Raw genomic sequence first — 16,610 nt, forward strand, 5'->3', positions numbered from 1 at the left:
CTATTTTCTGGGTAATTTCAATAGGTCTTTCGGGAGGTGCAAAAATGACTTCTTTGGTGGTGTCTAACCTGCTTCTTCTTTTTAAAAAGATTTTATTTATTTATTTATTTGAGAGAGTGAGAGAGATAGAGCACAACCACGGGGGGGGGGCGGGGACAGGCTTCCCGCTGAGCAGAAAGCCCAAAGCAGGGCTGGGATCCCAGGCTCCTGAGCTCATGACCTGAGCTGAAGGCAGACGTTTAGCCAACTGAGACACCTAGGTGCCTCTTAGCGCTGAAGTTTTAAAAAGCTATTACAGAGGTAGTAGCTCCTAATTTTCTTAAGGTCACTTTCTTCTCTTTTAGTCTAAATATTTGATTCATTTGTCCTGAGCATCATTAAAAAGAGATGGACTTGCTCCCCAAGTTTTACTCCTGGGGAAAAATCAGGGGTCCTAAGGCCCGGGATCAATATGCCTCTTCCCAGCTGAGTGGCCCCAGGCACACCTGCTAATCTCATTGTGCGTCCTCACCTGTGAAGGGCAGGTGATATTTGGTGAGTTAAGAGGTGGTTGAGTTAAGAGGTGAGTATGTAGAACGGCTGGCACGAAACAGGTGCTTAATAAAGAATATCACTTAGTGATTCTAATAATACTTCTCTTTGCAGCCCCGGAAGCCAGGTACCAACAGAAAACTCCTACCGAGACGTACCTTCTCCCTGAACTGAGCGCTATCTGGTTATCTGGTATCCTGTATTCTTACCTCTTTAGCACAGGTTAGAGGACTGGGAGTTAACAACTGAGGCAGTCTTCCACTTGACATGAGCAAAATAAATCAAGCAAACCAGAAGAGTCCATCATAAGCAAGACTATCAATTTCAGAGCCACACCTGTTCCAAGCATTCCTCTTCCTCAGGTCCTCCTGTTCCCCTGGGACTGTCACTCTCCTCACTGAGATGAACCCTATGGGACTTGACAGGGTTCAGATCGCTGTGGCCAGCAACAGAGAAACAGGGAGACAAGTGTCAGACTTGGCCACAGCCTTAAGCTTGAGCCTACTGGGGCCGCTCACCTCGAGCTGCTGTCTGTACTTGTGCTGGCTTATCGCAGGGTCTGGGCACCTTTCCCACTCCTTTCTGTGCTCCTCTGTACGTTTGGGGCTGGAAGTCTGCACACTACACTTCCCAGGTTTCTTTAAGGTTTTTTTCAATGGGAGGTCCAGGGAGCCGACTGGAAGACAGGAGGAAGGCAGACACTGCCTCTCCAGCCTGTACTCTGATGGCGCTTCTGGCAAGAGCGGGTGAGTTGGCCCTCCAGGCTTCCTGCTCAGGGGATGAGGTCCCGGGACAGAGCAGCATTGGTGATCGCCAGCACCCTGGCAGCCCTCAATGTCCTGTGTGGACTCTGGTTCTGCAGTCACCCCGGTGGGCGGCTTTAGGCTCCCCATTCCTGCAGTGTCCTTGGGGATTCTAATGATGTTGGCCACTAGATGATCCCACTTCCCACACAGCATCTGCCCAGCTCCTAATGGATGGCCTCAATTTCTCCCCTTTGGATCTTTCACTCCTTTCAATAGTTCAGTCACACTTTCCTATTGTAAATTCCCTACTTTGAAATGTTTTGGGGTGCTTGTTTTCCTGGCTGGACAAGCACCAGTATACCCTGAACTTGCCTCTGCCATCGAGCTGCAGAGTGCCGGGCTCTCCTGGAGCCTCTGTGAAGGTGGCACCCCAGGAAGTAAACGAGGAAACTGGGGTGCTGGCTGAGGAAAGCCCTGGTCTCTTATAGGGGTGGTGCCTCTTCCAGGGCCCTTTGGAGACCCTCCCCGGCCCTCCTCCCGCCTACCAGGTTGGTACCACAGCATCAAGGGCGCGTATACCATTCTCCCCCTTGTCCCCCAGATGCTCTGTACAAGGCAGGGACCTCGGTCCTCCGCCCTTGCTGACATATGGTGAGGAACAGGTGATGGGGAAAGACAGATCAGCCCTCCTGGCCTGTACCCCAAAGTCTCATTTGCCCAGCCCAGTTTCCCCCTTCCTCACTGGATAGGGAAGAGGGGGCAAAGTCCAATCAGCCCCCGGGGGAAAAAAACCTGTACAAAACAGTGTTGGCCTACATCAACTCTTAAATATTTAATTACCATTTATTTAAAGTTCTGTCAGTCTGTGTACACTATTTATATTAAAAACACAGGAAGCTGGGGCTCCTAGCAAAAATATACATTTCGATTTTGGAGATTGTGTTCAGACACTGAGAAGAGCTGTATCCTCAGCACCAGGCCTGGGTGGGGGAGGGGGTGCGTGGTGGCGGGCGGGGGCAGGCACAGTATCCCTCCCTTCACAGCGCTGGCTCAAAGGGAGCACCCTAACCCCAATCCTTGGTCAGCTGAGCGTGGGGATGGGAGAGAGAAGAATCTTGTCAGTAGAGAATGATCCCAGGGCCTGGAAGGCAGAACAGACGGTCAGGACTCTAAACTCAGGTCTTCCCTAACCTTTCTCAGAGACCCTCCACCAGTCCCTGACCCTTCCAGGACAGTTTCCTTCTTGGAGAAGCAGGTTGGGGGCGGGGAGGGGGCTCTCTGACTTCCTGCTCAGACACAGCATCCAAGCTGGGCTTCAGTCCCTCCCCTGAGGCCGAGTACTTCACCTGGGAGGAGGGGAAGGGCAGACCTGAAGGCCAGAGAAGTGGGACTGGGCCTGGCAAGGTCCTAGGGTCACCAGAGGCTGTGTAGGCTGAGTTCCCAGCGACTGGCTGTGTTGAGTGCAGGGGAAGGGAAGGGTAGCACGACTATTGGGACAAACGGATGTAACACTGAGCGGGATCAGTTACCCCGGGCACCTCCCGGCTGAGCAGGTGCTGGGCTGGTTCAGCAGGACACCCCTGCGCAGAGCCCTCTGGCCCATCTGCCTCGGGGAAGGGAAGAGAGGGGTGCGGACCAGGTAAAGTGATTCAGTGCTTGTGTGTGCTGGAGTGTTGTGTGCGCATGCAGAGGGAGGTGCGTGAGCTTCATCGAGGGCTCCTGGTTGAGGCTGAGGCCCAGGAACTCCTGAGAAACAGGAGTCGTGGTTGGTGGCTGCTGCAGAGTGGTAAGAGAGGGGGTGCCGATGACCCCCAGGCCTGGGCTCACAATTAAGTCCACTGCCTGCTGCCTTTCTGGCCAACCTCTGCCTCCCTTGAGGTTTGCTCCTCTTCAGTGGGGGCCCCACCTGGAGGGAAGCCTGTCTCCTTCCAGGCTGGGGCTGTCCCCTGGCGGCCAGCGCAGGAAACCATCAGTGACACTGGCCTGGCAAACTGATGAAAAGAAGAGAGGGTGCTGCTATCAGTGTTGCTGGAGAGGGGTTGGCTGGATAGGGGAGGGCAGTGACAGTCTGGGGGAGGCATCCTGGCCCTCAGGGGAGGGCCCCGGTGAGGGTCCATTGCTGCAGTCATCCCAGGCCCCACATGGCTTCCCCAGGAAGCCGGGCCTAGAGGGCTTAGTGTTTCTTTGGCTGGCCCGAGTCCTTTGCTGTGCAGACAGGAGAAGGGAGGCGCCCACCCCTGCAGGTGACTGTTCGTGCAGAGGGCAGGCCCATTCCCCCCGGCTCCTGGGGAACAGGGGACGGGGTGGACGAAAGCAGAGGACCTGTTCCATGCTGCTGGTGAAGTAACACAAATTGTCTCCCACAAAGAGAAAAGGGGACAGACATGGGGATGGGGAGAGAGAGAAAGGAAGGCAAGGGAGGAAAGAGGAGGGAAACCTACAGAAAGGCAGGAAGAGAGAGCGAGGAAGAGCAAGGAAATCAGAGAAGAAAGAGGATCTGAGAGAGAGGCAGGAAACGCGGGGAGCAGGAGGCCGTATGTCTGAGCACAGAAGCAGGGGGGCTGCGGTCTGGAAAAGTCCCATGGTTGACTTATGTCCCAGCGCAGGCGGCCCGCCCCCTCAGTACATGTCCTTATAGATCTCCTGGAGCAGGGGGTGCAGCGAGGTTTCCGTCTCGGTCTTCTTGATGCGCTGCATCATCTGTGCGTGCTCGGTGACCAGCTGCCGCAGGTCGGCCATCTTCTGCAGCAGCTTGGGGAAGAGGTACTGGGCGTAGGGGTGGTTGGCCTGCAGATGGAACTCGAGGGCACGTAGGATGGTGTCCTGGATGGCCTCCACCTGGGGCACGTTTATGAGGCCTGGCCGGTCTGTGGGGACACAGGGCAGAGGTATGGGAGGGAGTCGCGGAGGAGTTCCCCTACCTCTGCCCTGGGTGGGTGACTTGGCCCAGAGGACAGCAGACCTGCTGCCGCGACAGACCCGAGCCCTGTCCTGTCAGTGACTGCTCCACAGAGAGTTCTAGTCCCTCCGCCCAGGGCCCGGCCCATCTCCTTCGCCTTTTTGGTTTTCTCTTATGAGAAAGGGGAGTATGACCTCATGGTAAAGAGACTCACTGCCTGGGTTCAACCCTCATCCCCACCACAGACTAGCGAGGAGACTGTGCACTGGCCTCTCCCTGCAGCCTCTCTGACTTTAGTTCCGTCATCTGTAAAATGGGGTGACAGAAATGCCTTCTGCACAGGTTGCATGAGAACCAAGTGAGTTATCATCTAGGAAAAGGAACCAGAACAGTGCCTGGCACGAAGTGAGCTCTATAGCACTGTGAGTGTGATGATTATTCTATTTGTTACATTGGGATCCAAAAAGTGGAGGCAAAATACGAAGAATCATCCCCATGAACATGTTGCATATTTCTTCAGTCTTGTCTGCCTCCTCTCCACCAAGAAGAGGGAGCCGATCCTCCACACCATCGGCACCTCGTGTGTCACACTGCCATCACACGGGCACGGCACCACACTGTTTGCATTCAGGCCTGGTGCCCCGTGGTGAAGGCCCAACCCCCAGAAAGAATGGGTGTGTGGGGCAGGCCCGCCAGCCCCAGCCTCACTTACCTCCACAGAGAATGATGGCCGCAATGAAGAGAGCCAAGTCACTGTCGTCAAGTTCCAGGGCATTGAACTTGACTGCAAACTCAAACTTGGGCTCAATGATGTCACTGAAGGGCTTCCGGAGGCTCCGCAGGAACTCCCGGGTGACGAAACCAGTGCCGTTGGCCACCAGTAAGCCATCCTTGTTGACGATGGAGGCCAGCATGGCGAAGATGGCCTCGTGCACACCATATTTGAGAAGGGTCACCTGATCATTGAGGAAGAGGTTGCTGAAGCTGGGGATGCTCTTGGCGAACTCGGTGAGCTCCCGCACGGTCTCAACCGTGGTGTACTGGCAGCGGTAGAAGACGTGCACGCTGATCTCCTTGTAGGGGGGCAGGCCGTTCACCAGCTGCTTCCACACCAGGCCCTTCTCTGCTTGCCACAATGTCTCGATGTCGTGGATCACAAAGGGCTGAAAACCAGGCCCCATTAGAGGCCAGGCCTTGGGAGGACCCCCGCCCATGTGCTCCCCATACCCCTGGCCTGTTCCCCGAAGTGAGGGGAAGGAAGTAGCCCGGTTCTCCCAGAAGTCAGGCGGGTGGCAGGCAGGGCCTAGTGCCCGGGCAGCCAGGCCGAGCAGTGACACTCACCGCCGTGTGGCTGGCCTTGCCAGTGAGGATGCCACGGGCTTTCTTTTTGGTCATGTTGAAGTTCTTCAGGTAGGCATTGTAGATGTGCTTGGAGAAGGCCTTCAAGTCAGCCACCTGTGGGTTGTGCTGATTCCCCTCGCTTGCCGTCAGCCCCGCCACCAGCTTCCTCTTCTCGGCCTCTGGCATCCGGCCAAAGCGGATGGCTGGGTGTGGGGTGGGGGGTGAAGAGAAGTCATCGAGGAGCCCAGGCAGGAGCCAACACCTCCAACCTCCTTGTCTCACAACAGGTACGGAGGCCAAAAATGGAGACCCACTTTTTGAGCCCAGGACCCTCAGAAGCTCTACAGCCAGCACACGGGAATATTGGGGAACCCCTCCCAAATGTAAGCTCTAGGGGGACAGGGATTCTGTCTTGTTCATAGTGCCTGGCAAAGGCCCTAATTCAGGGAGTTGGCTGAGCCACTGTGGGTGGAAGGCAGTACGGTGTGATAGGTGGGAAGACAGTCTCTGGTGTCAAAGGCCCATGCCTGAGCTCCAGGAGACAGGAAGAGGAAGGCTATTTCACCTTTATTCATAAGAAAAATGGGCTAATACTGAAATCTCACTGGATTGTCAAAACAATTGAATAAGAATGTTCACACAGTAAGCACTAAAAAGTTAGTTATTAGTAATGAACAAGATACAAATCCAGCTTCTCTAAGAGAAGAAGTGAGAAGAACTGAGTTGGCCTTGAGATCTCCTAGGAAATCTGCTCAGCCCACCTAAGGAACAGAGCCTGGGAAGATAAAGACTGGAGGGAGGGACCAAGCCCTGGACCTGCCAGGCCCCACCACGGAGGAAATGCTTCAGTTGGAGAGCTTGGGTCCTGCCACCATCTAAAAGGCAAGACAGGGTAGCTGTGGGTGGAGGCATTTAAACAAAAAGCTCTCCCCAGTCCCCCAAGGGGGGGCTCTTACTCAAGACAGGCAAAGTGGGAGGCAGATGGGCTCTGTGCAATCCTACTATATGGGGTCTGAAGACAATACCGTAGGAGGCCCAAAGTGCAGGGCAGTCTATCTCCCAGGAGTGGCCAGCCTCCAGAAAACTCCTGCCCGGCTGCTGGCAGTGGACACCTGTGGTCACTCATGGCTCCTGCCTGCCTTTACTAACCAGCAAGGGCCCAGGGGATCCCAGGCTTTGGAAGCAGCTTTTTATGCTGTCAGGTCATCTGAGACAGGCTTGGGGTGCTGGAAATGGTGTTTCCAATGTGACTGGAGCTGGGGTCAATTCCCAGTGAGCCTCGGGGATTGAAAGCGGGTGACTACTCTGGGCCCGGGCCCCAAAGCGGATGTGGAGCCATCTGGGGAGGGCACTTTGGTCTTGGGATTCCTGCACACTGGGCATGGCTCTGAGGGCCTCCTCACCCCACCTCAGCAACCCCTTCCCCCCCACCGCTGGGCCTGCTTTCTGGCCATACTGTGCCCGGGCTGGCTCTCACCATTGTGTGACATGCCCAGGGCCACACATTTCTGGAAGCGGCAGTACTGGCACTTGTTGCGGTTCTTCTTCTGGATCTTGCAGATCCTTTCGCACTTCTCGTACTCCAGCTTCATGCGGATTGTCCGACGGAAGAAGCCCTGGTGGGGGGCGGGGTGTCACAGAAAGCTGAGAATTCTGCTCTGCACCCTGGATTCTGGGATGTCAGGGGCCTCAGTGCTGTGTGTAAATGTCAGAATTCCTGAAATTTGGAAGTTACCCGGGGTGGTGGGGGGGCGGGTTTCTTTTGGAGGGAAGGAGAGGAAGATAGAAAATAACGCTAAAGCCTTTGAGATACATCTATCTATATCTGTATCTATCTATCTATCTGTCTAATTCTTCACTTTAAGTGCTTCTTTGTGCGTTTGGTAACATAACATTGTATCATGGCTAACCTGGTTTATTCGTAAATGTATCTGGTTCCAGGTATTTTCTAGGCAGTGGTTTAGTAAAAGAATATGTACCATTTTGATGGGTGTGCAGTTAGAAGGATGAACCCAAAAGCACCCCTGGAGAAAGAAAAGTAAATTTTCTTTTCCCTTCAAGGGGCCCTCTTGGGCCTTGAGGTGCAGGAAGCACTTGCCATCAGTGTGACAGCTGAGCCCAAGCCCCTCGTTCTGTTTTAGAGCTATGTCTCCAGAGGGCGCCAGCAGCCAGCCAGCCCAGCCGAGGGGCTGGGGAGGTGCCCAACAGGGCAGGCCAACAAGGGACCAGCTGTACCCAGAGTGGAGGCCTGGAAGGAGCCCAAGGGCCTGGCTGCCTCCTGGGTGGGAATTCCGCAGCAGGTACTGTGACGGCCTGGCTTCTCTGGCCGGTCAGCTCTCCATGTAAATACAGCCCCAGCTGCCAACCGCCACTCGCCGCGGGCCCTACCTTGCACCCCTCACATGCGTGAACACCATAGTGGAAGCCCGATGCCTTGTCCCCGCACACACGGCACTCCATGTTGAGGCTGCCACACGAGGCCCCGTCACAGCCCATCTGCAGCTGGTCCAGGAGGGAGGGTGGCGAGGAGCTCCGGGAAAGGTCTGCGGACACACGACACAGGGATGCCTTCACCTTTGGCTGGGACAGGGGCCAGCGGAGGTGACCAGAGCCCACAGGGGCACAGTGAGGGTTGTGGGGGAGAGCCCACATTTCCCAAGAGGCCCTCACTCAGCTCAGACACTTAAGAGCTAAGTGCCGCAAGCAGTCAACCTTTCTGAGGGTTGGTTTCTTCATCGAGAACATGAGGCTCTTCCCCAGACCTGCCATATAGGAAGTGTTTGGGAAATGGCAGCTATCATTATTGGGGGGAAGTCAGAGCCTTCCTGGGCTGTACTGACCACAGGGCAGGAAAGAGGGGTGTGTGTGCATGTGTGTGCACTGGGGAGGATGACTGTGTTTTGGGGGAAAGGGAGCAAGAGGAGGAAGCAGACAAGATCTCTTTAGACTCAACTTGAGAAGTAGCTCTTGTAGTGTGACAGGCTCCACCGTCGGGCCCGTGTGGGGTTGTACGGAATGTGTGTGAGGGAGACCAACCCTCTATCCACCTCTCCCGGGAAATTCGACTCTTGGGTGGGCTCCAGAGATGCTGTAAAGCATCTCTCAAGAAGTTCCAATCTGTTTTTTTTTTTTTTTTTTAAGATTCTTAAGTTATTTATTTGACAGAGAGAGACACAATGAGAGGGAAACACAAGCAGGGGGAGTAGGAGAGGGAGAAGCAGGCTTCCCGCTGAGCATGTACCTGGACGTGGGGCTCGATCCCAGGATCCCAGGATCATGACCTGAGCCAAAGGCAAATGATTAAGCCACCCAGGTGTCCCAAGAAGCTCAAAGCCACGCTTATGAAACTTCTTGCTCAAGCAGAAAGAAGGCAGTATCAGTCAGGTCAACTGGGCAGCAAACTGAATTTCCCCAGGTTTTTTTTTCTATTAAGTGCATGGGACGTCTGAACCAGTGGTATGAGTGGAAGCAAGGAAAGTACTAGACCTAGTACTAGTACTAGACTAGGCAATAGCATCATGGGTAGATGCTGTCAGATGATGCGGTAATCTCTGGGATACTCTTCGGAATCTCTCCCTTGGACACTTAGCAATGAGCCCAGCCTGAACCTCGGTCTCCCGGCCCAGGGCCAGCCACATGACCCCACACGCCGCCTGTCCTGCCTCTGCCACGCTGGCTAGAATCTGCTGTTCTCTGCTCTCTTTCCTGATGACCGAGCAACCTCCTCAGGGTCAGGGGCCAAATCCCCAGTCCAGAGAATCATTGGCTCAGAGCGGGCCGGCACCTCAGGGAGACTCACGCTGTGGGGCTGAGCCCAGACTGAACGTTTCCCAGGCTGGTATTATCCCCTGTCTGTCATCCAGGGACCAGGGAGCCTTCTCCCTTCCCAGGCTGGTAAGGGCTGGGGCCGGAGGTGAAATGGCCTGTCCCTCCTAGGGTCTTCACTCCTAACCTTCGGTCATTCTGAGGGGTGTAACCATTCGTCTCAGCCCACAAATGGGGGGGAGTGGTCTCCCTCTGTCTCTTGGGCACTGTGCCCAGGAGGGCAGAGCCCCTCTGGTTCTCTGCATAGCCTTTACCACCACACGACAGTCCGTGTGCATTCACTCACTGCTGGGGGCCCTCCACCAGAATGTAAGGGCCACTGGGCAGGAATGCTGCCTCCGGGTGCTGCTGCAGGACGGGAAGCAGGCACGGAGCAATGACTTTGGTGGAGTGAGTGGACTTCGAGCTCCCTGGGTTGGTCCTGCGCTCAGCGCCCACTGGATGCAGGGGCTGGGCAGTCCTTGCTGCGCCTGGAGGCAGCCTAAGAGAGGCAAGAGAACTCACAGTATGAGCTGTCGTGGGAAAATGGGAAAATGAGATCATGTGTGAAAACCCTTGGTTGGGACGAGCAGGAGGGTTTCTGGCACTTCCTACTCCAACCCATGTGGTCTGTGTGCAGGTTCACTTTGTGTCACTTCTTGTAAACAGCTGCGTTTTTGTGGCTGACACGTCTGCCTCCTCTGCTAGACGGGGGACATCTCTAATCACACCGCCTTTGGATCTCAGAGCTCACTTCCAGCAATGAGTCCTGTCCACAACCACCGATCTCTTGGTGGTGCCCTCCTTGCTCTCCCTCCTGGCCCCAGAGGCTGGGCAGGCATCTGGGCATTTGCACTGCACGTGGCCAAGCCACCCTCTCCCTTCATGCAGCAGACATTTGATGAGCACCTGCTGTGTGCAGGGAAGGATCCAGACCTGCCCTTGACCAGGTAAGGCCAGAACGAGGTGAGAAAGCTGGAGTACGATGTGGCCAGGGGCAACACAGGCCAAGAGGCAGGCAGGTGGTTCGGGACTTGGAAGCACCCACCATTCAAGCAAGAGGCTGTTGGGAAAGGTGACTGCTCCCTTTTCTGGGCTCAAAGATGAGATCCTTGGGAGACTTCCAAGTTGGCTTCCAGATGCTTGGGAAGAGCAGGCATGAGGGTTAAGAATGTGACTGAGTTCAAACAGGTGTCTTGGGCTCAACCCCCATCTCTACCCTCTAGGCCTCAGTTTCCTACTCTGTAAGATGGAGATGACAGGAGCATCTATCTGAGAGCCATGGTGAAAAGCAACAGAGGTACAACAGAGAAGAGCCCTAGAACCTGAAAGTGCATGTGAAAAGCAACATGAGTTAGGACAGTGCTAGGCAGAAAGCTGCAATTCTGCATTCCCCAAGCTGTGTACCCCTCACACAGGCAGGGACCGTGACCTGTCCTCATCTTGGGTTGTACCTCCTCCCCCACGGCTTCATGAAAATTCAATGTGGGCTGGGGAAGGGGGCTGCCTGGGTGGCTCAGTGGGTTAAAGCCTCTGCCTTCAGCTCAGGTCATGATCCCAGGATCCTGGGAATGAGCCCCGCATCGGGCTCTCTGCTCAGTAGGAAGCCTGCTTCCTTCTCTCTTTCTGCCTGCCTCTCTGCCTACTTGTGATCTCTGTCTGTCCAATAAATAAATAAAATCTTAAAAAAAAAAAAGAAAGAAAGAAAAGAAATTCAATGGTGGGGGGGATGTCTTATGAGGCCCAGAGAGCCCCCAGAACCAGACCAAGCCTCCTTTCATGTCTCCTGGCCTGCCACTGGCCCGGGGCTCAGGAGCACTAGTATCACTGGGAACCTTGGAAGAAGCAGAAACTCCAGCCCCACCAGCCCCTGGGGCAGCCTGAGCTCCAGATCCTGAGGAGATGCCCGGGGTGAACATCTCAGAAGGAAGTGCTAGAAACCAGACTGTGGGGAAACGGGCCCAGCGAGTATCAGGTCACTGGGCTGTGGCTGTCCTAGCCCTGGGTCGTGAGCAGACACAGGCTGCAGAACCTGAAAGCAGTTGGTGATGCTTGGTGGTGGCCGGTTAGGGGGACAGGGGCACTCCCTGCCTGTCTGGAATAAATTTTGGAGAATAAAAATAACTGCCACAGAAGGCGGAGAGAGGCAGGAGAGGTGAGGCGCTGGGGTGGGCAGAAGTGTACACACCCTCCAGGGGTAGGCTCTGTGCTGGAGTGCATGTACAGTGGGGATACGGAAGTGATGGGTGCTTGAGAGTGGGTTTTCTTTCCTTCTTTTTTTTATTAAGATTTTCTTTATCTGACAGAGAGAAAGAGAGAGAGAACGGATGCAGCAGAGAGGGGGAGAAGCAGGCTTCAAGCTGAGCAGGGAGCCAGATGTGGAGCTTGATTCTAGGACCCTGAGATCATGACCTGAGCCGAAGGCAGGCTCTTAATGACTGAGCCACCCAGGCTCCAGGAGTGGGTTTTCTAAAGATAAAGGTTCTGTTTCTTCCTGGCTGACCACCTGGCTTAACGGTTTATCCCTGATTCTTACCCAATAGTAATGATGGCAGAATGCTCCCCATTCTGGGGACCAAGTTCTGAAGGTCCCACTGCCTTGCCTATGATCTTCCGGTGTGAGACTGGGGTTCCGAGAGGCCATCCCCCTTACCAGAAGTCTCTGCCTTGCTGCCTCTCAGGTATGCTGGGTGGGGACATGGGCCATACCAGTCTGAGGGCCATCTGCCAGTACAGCTGCTCTTCCCAACAAGCCAGCATGTCCTTCCCCTGGCTCCTCCTCAGCTCTCAGGAAATGTACTTGCTCACCCATTGGCCATCATCTGGGCCCTGAGCCCTGCCTCTGAACTTCCACTCTAGCCACACCTTGCCTGACTCCCTAAACATCTCCTGAGGGCCCATCTCTACCTCTACCCCAGGAAGCGAGGGGGAAAGAACCACCACTTATCAGGCCCCACCAAGAGCTTGTTAGTATCATTCCATATCACCTTGGAAGATAGTGACTGATACCATTTAAAGATAAGGAAACTGGGCGCCTGGGTGACTCAATGGGTTAAGCCGCTGCCTTCAGATCAGGTCATGATCTCAGCGTCCTGGGATCGAGTCCTGCATCAGGCTCTCTGCTCTGCAGGAAGCCTGCTTCCCACTCTCTCTCTCTGCCTACTTGTGATCTCTCTCTCTGTCAAATAAATAAATAAATAAACCTTTACAAAAAAAAAAAAAAGATAAGGAAACTGAAGTTTGGTGAGGTTAAGGGACCCAGCCAAGGTCATCTGTCTAATACCTGCTGGGACTGGGACTTGAACCTAAACCTGACTTCCTGGTAAAGACTGTGTGTTTACACTAATAATCTCTTTTTTGTGTGCCTCTGTGCACCAGGCATTCTGCTGGATACTTTATATCATTAATCCCATGGGAACCTTAAAATAACCCTTCAAGGAAGGTCTTCTGACCCTCTCATAGATGAGGCTAAGTAACATGCTGACAGTGGCATTGACCAGATTGTTAATTTTATGTGTCACCTCGGCCAGGCCATGGTACCCATGATGACCAGTTTTTGGTTGAACACCAGTCTAGATGTTGCTGTGAAGATATTCTTTTTTTTTTTTTTTTTTTTTTTTTTTTTTTTTTTTTTTAAGATTTTACTGATTTATTTAAGAGAGAGACAGTGAGAGAGAGCATGAGAGGTGAGAAGGTCAGAGGGAGAAGCAGACTCCCTGCAGAGCTGGGAGCCTGATGCGGGACTCGATCCTGGGACTCCAGGATCATGACCCGAGCCGAAGGCAGTTGCTCAACCAACTGAGCCACCCACAGGTGCCTGGGTGGCTCAGTGGGTTAAGCCTCTGCCTTCGGCTCAGGTCATGGTCTCTGGGTCCTGGGATCAAGTCCTGCATTGGGCACTCTGCTCAGCGGGGAGCCTGCTTCCCTTCCTCTCTCTCTGCCTGCCTCTCTGCCTACTTGTGATCTCTGTCTGTCAAATAAATAAATTAAAAAAAAAAAAGAAGATATTCTTTAGATGTGAGTAAAACTGAAATCATTACTCTCCATAATGTAAGTAGGTCTGGGGCCAATCAGTTGAAGGCCTTATGAAAATAGACAGAGGCCTCCCTAAGAAAGACGGAATTCTGCCTCTGGACTGCCTTCAAACTCAAGCTACAGCATTAGCTGCCCCGGGGTTTCTGGTCTGCTGGCTTGTCCCACAGAATTCAACTTGCCAGCCCTCACAGTTGTGTGAGCCAAGGCCTTAAACACACACACACACAAACTCTCTCTTTCCTGGGGTTTATGGTCTGCTGGCCTGTCCCGCAGAATTCAACTTGCCAGCCCTCACAGTTGTGTAAGCCAAGGCCTTAAACACACATACACACACACACACTCTCTCTCTCTTTCTCTATGTGTGCACACATCCTATTGGTAATAACCTAGAACCACCCAACCCCTGGGGCTGAGCTCATACTATTCATTACTACTAATCAATAATTCATGACTATGACAAGCAACGAGACAGGTCACTGCTGAGGATGACACCAGGCCATTATTGGAATGTTTAGACTCAGCGTAAACACTAAGCCCAACACCCAGGGAGTGAACTATCAGTTGTACCATCTTGGATTGCAAGTTCAGCAGACACTATTGACCTTGCTTGCATCATTTCTATATGGAGGGGAGTTCTCTCGCGTATCTCATCTCCATCACTGGAGGTATGCTGTTGCCAGAGCTGTGATAGTGGCCAGGAGGGTCAACACTATTTACTTTGCTGGCAGAGTCCCAAAGGCAACTAGCTGCTGAAGGCAGGGCCAGTTCTGTGGGACTCTGGAGCTGGGTTATTAAGCAGCCTCCTTACATCTGTCGTCCTGTTTACTTGCACAGTGGGCTTCTCAGGGCTGGCATGCAGTCTTGTCCTCCACTGAAAGGCCAGCCCCTGCCTGGACACCCACTAAGTGCCTGCTGAGAGAGGAGGTGCCAAGGCCAGGAGGAAGGACACTCGGTCTTCCTCAGCCCCAGCTCCACATTAAGACCCCTGACCTCTTCCTAGAGTGTGGATGGGATGCCCATCACTGAAGCAGGAAGGGAAAGCTGCCCCCACCCTTACCCAGCTGGGGGACCCTGGGCATGTGAGTTCCCTGGTTGCCGAGTGCTCATGGTGAGGCCTGTCCTGCCTGCCTCTCTGTCAGGTGCTGAGCTCGGGACAGAGCTGCAGAACTTCTGAGGGGTCAGAAGGGAAGCAAACTGTGGGAACTTCCTGCAGTTTCAAAGATCAAGGCTGTGTTCCATCCTCCTGAATTCCTGAGGGCACTCCAGAGGCCCAAGTCATAGACTCATGGGGCAGGGTAGAGAACCTCACCCGGCCAGCCCTTGAGGTGGGCAGACTTTAAAGGTAGAGGCTGAGACTGGAGAAGTGAAGGCACCAGCGAAAGCTACTGCTGATGGTCACAGGCTTGAGATCCCTGCCCTGGTTTGTGTGATTCCCGACACAGGATGAGGCTGTGTCCCCAGGGCCCCTCACCTGCCCGCCTTTTTTGGGAAACAAAATTACTTTACTTTTTAAAGAAAAGTGATGCATTTGCTTCTTAAACGGTGAGAGTACTGCAGACCTGAGAAGAACATGTAATGGCGCGCACCACCGTGTGACCCAGCCTCTCTGCCATGATCCTACTCCTCTGAGTTAATGGCACAGCCCTTTGCATGTACACTCTTCTAGTGCCTTCCATGATACTTAAAAGATTTTTAAGCAATGGGATCCCCCATTTGGCAGGAGCTCTTTCTCCCGCTGGTAGATTCAGCCCCACCCAGTCCTTGTTAATGACTACACAGCATTCCACAGTCGGTTTTTCCCACAGTTTACATAACTGATTCCCCACAGATGGGCGCTTGCCCATTTGTTGCTTTTCTGAGCAGCACTGCAGTAAGTGAGTGTGGAAATCTCTGTGCGCTCCCAGTGAGTATTTACATGGGATACGTTCCTAGGACGGGGGACTGCAGGGTCAAAGGAATGAAAGAAGTGTTCCCTTGCATAGCCAAGCTGCCCTTCCACCCTCGGTGGCTGGAGGGCCATGTCTTCCGCCTCTGGCCACAAGAGTCCTCTCTGTTAATCTGACAGGCTAAATGACATCTCATCTTGAAGATATCTTCTTTGATGAGTAGATTGAAAAACACTTTATTTTCTGGCCATCTGTATTTGTCCAATGGTGAACTGCCTGTTTCTATTTTTCTGTTGTTTGTCTTATAGAATTTGCAGGAACTTTTCCTATATAATGGCTTTAACACATAATGATTGTGTTAAACAACCTCCTCCTGTTTCAATTATTGAACAGGGAAGTCTTTCTAGCTCTACTTCATCAATTTATTGGTAAATGGAATCCATTAAAAATCACATCATATATAGCACCACAAGGGGGGAGGTTGGGCTAATTTTTTTCCCAGACAACTCCCTGTGTGCCCTAAATCCCACTGATAAAGCTCCCCGAGAAGCCATCACCATGTCCACCTTGCCCCATCTGTGCACCCGGGCCCTGCGCTCTGGTCTGCCATTAACAGCGGTATCGTGTGGGGATAGGGTCCCCACAAGGATATAGGGAAACTCCAGGACAGGGCATTACTGTGGAGGTAACTTCTGTGGGCCTGGCCCCAGATGTGGGGACAGAGTGGGCCCGGCCAGGTGGTAAGGCCACAAATTCCATGGCCTTCTCTTCCCTTTTCACTCTTCCTCAGTGCCAGACCTTGCTCACTCTTAGCCTCTGGTGTCTCTCCTCTGCTGCCTAACCCTCCCTGCCCATCTCAATTTCAGAACAGTACATGTTATGAGCACTGAATGACTGATCACCAGTGAGCCATTCCTCTTCTGGGAAAGGCTCTAAATTCATCCCAGTCATAGGGTCTCTAAATTCATCCTAGTGACCAGCCAACACACAGGATACTGTGGGGGTTTGGGGAGACTTTCTCTTGAGTCTTGAAATCACACCCAGCCCACTTCGGTTATTCCTGGATATGCGAGTGGGATCAGAGGGATGGGATCATGGCCCTTCCCTTACCCTACCCACCCCGTGCCCTGAAGAGGAAGCAGCTCAGCAAAATCCAGGAACTTGTTTTACAGGTTCAAAGTAGTAGGGCTCCAGGATTTGGGCCTTTTTAAACTACAGGCCAGCCAGGAACCTGCTCACCTCAGCAGCCTTGCCCTACCTTAACTCTGACACAGGCCTCCAGAGACCATCCTGTGGGGTGGGCCTGCTCCTCTGCCCTCAATCACCACCTGTGTCTGGGATCTCCTGCAGCTGAAACCCAAGGCCAGA

At 53.4% G+C, this 16,610-nt stretch overlaps 1 protein-coding gene across 3 annotated transcripts in view; it reads right to left on the reverse strand.

Annotated features, from left to right (window-relative positions):
* Window positions 1-2,101: 2,101 nt before the first annotated feature.
* PPARD (peroxisome proliferator activated receptor delta) overlaps window positions 2,102-16,610 on the reverse strand; it is an 81,542-nt gene continuing 67,033 nt past the window's right edge. For all 3 annotated transcript variants that reach the window (XM_059178535.1, XM_059178537.1, XM_059178538.1), the window contains 5 exons: window positions 7,906-8,060; window positions 6,995-7,133; window positions 5,518-5,720; window positions 4,889-5,339; window positions 2,102-4,144 (listed from right to left, as the gene is read on the reverse strand). In XM_059178535.1, the coding sequence (XP_059034518.1) occupies window positions 3,897-4,144; window positions 4,889-5,339; window positions 5,518-5,720; window positions 6,995-7,133; window positions 7,906-8,060 (1,196 nt within the window). In that variant the 3' untranslated portion in view covers window positions 2,102-3,896. The remainder of the gene's footprint in view (window positions 4,145-4,888; window positions 5,340-5,517; window positions 5,721-6,994; window positions 7,134-7,905; window positions 8,061-16,610) is intronic.

Source organism: Mustela lutreola, chromosome 6 (assembly GCF_030435805.1).
Source record: "Mustela lutreola isolate mMusLut2 chromosome 6, mMusLut2.pri, whole genome shotgun sequence".
Taxonomy (NCBI): Eukaryota; Metazoa; Chordata; class Mammalia; order Carnivora; family Mustelidae; genus Mustela; species Mustela lutreola.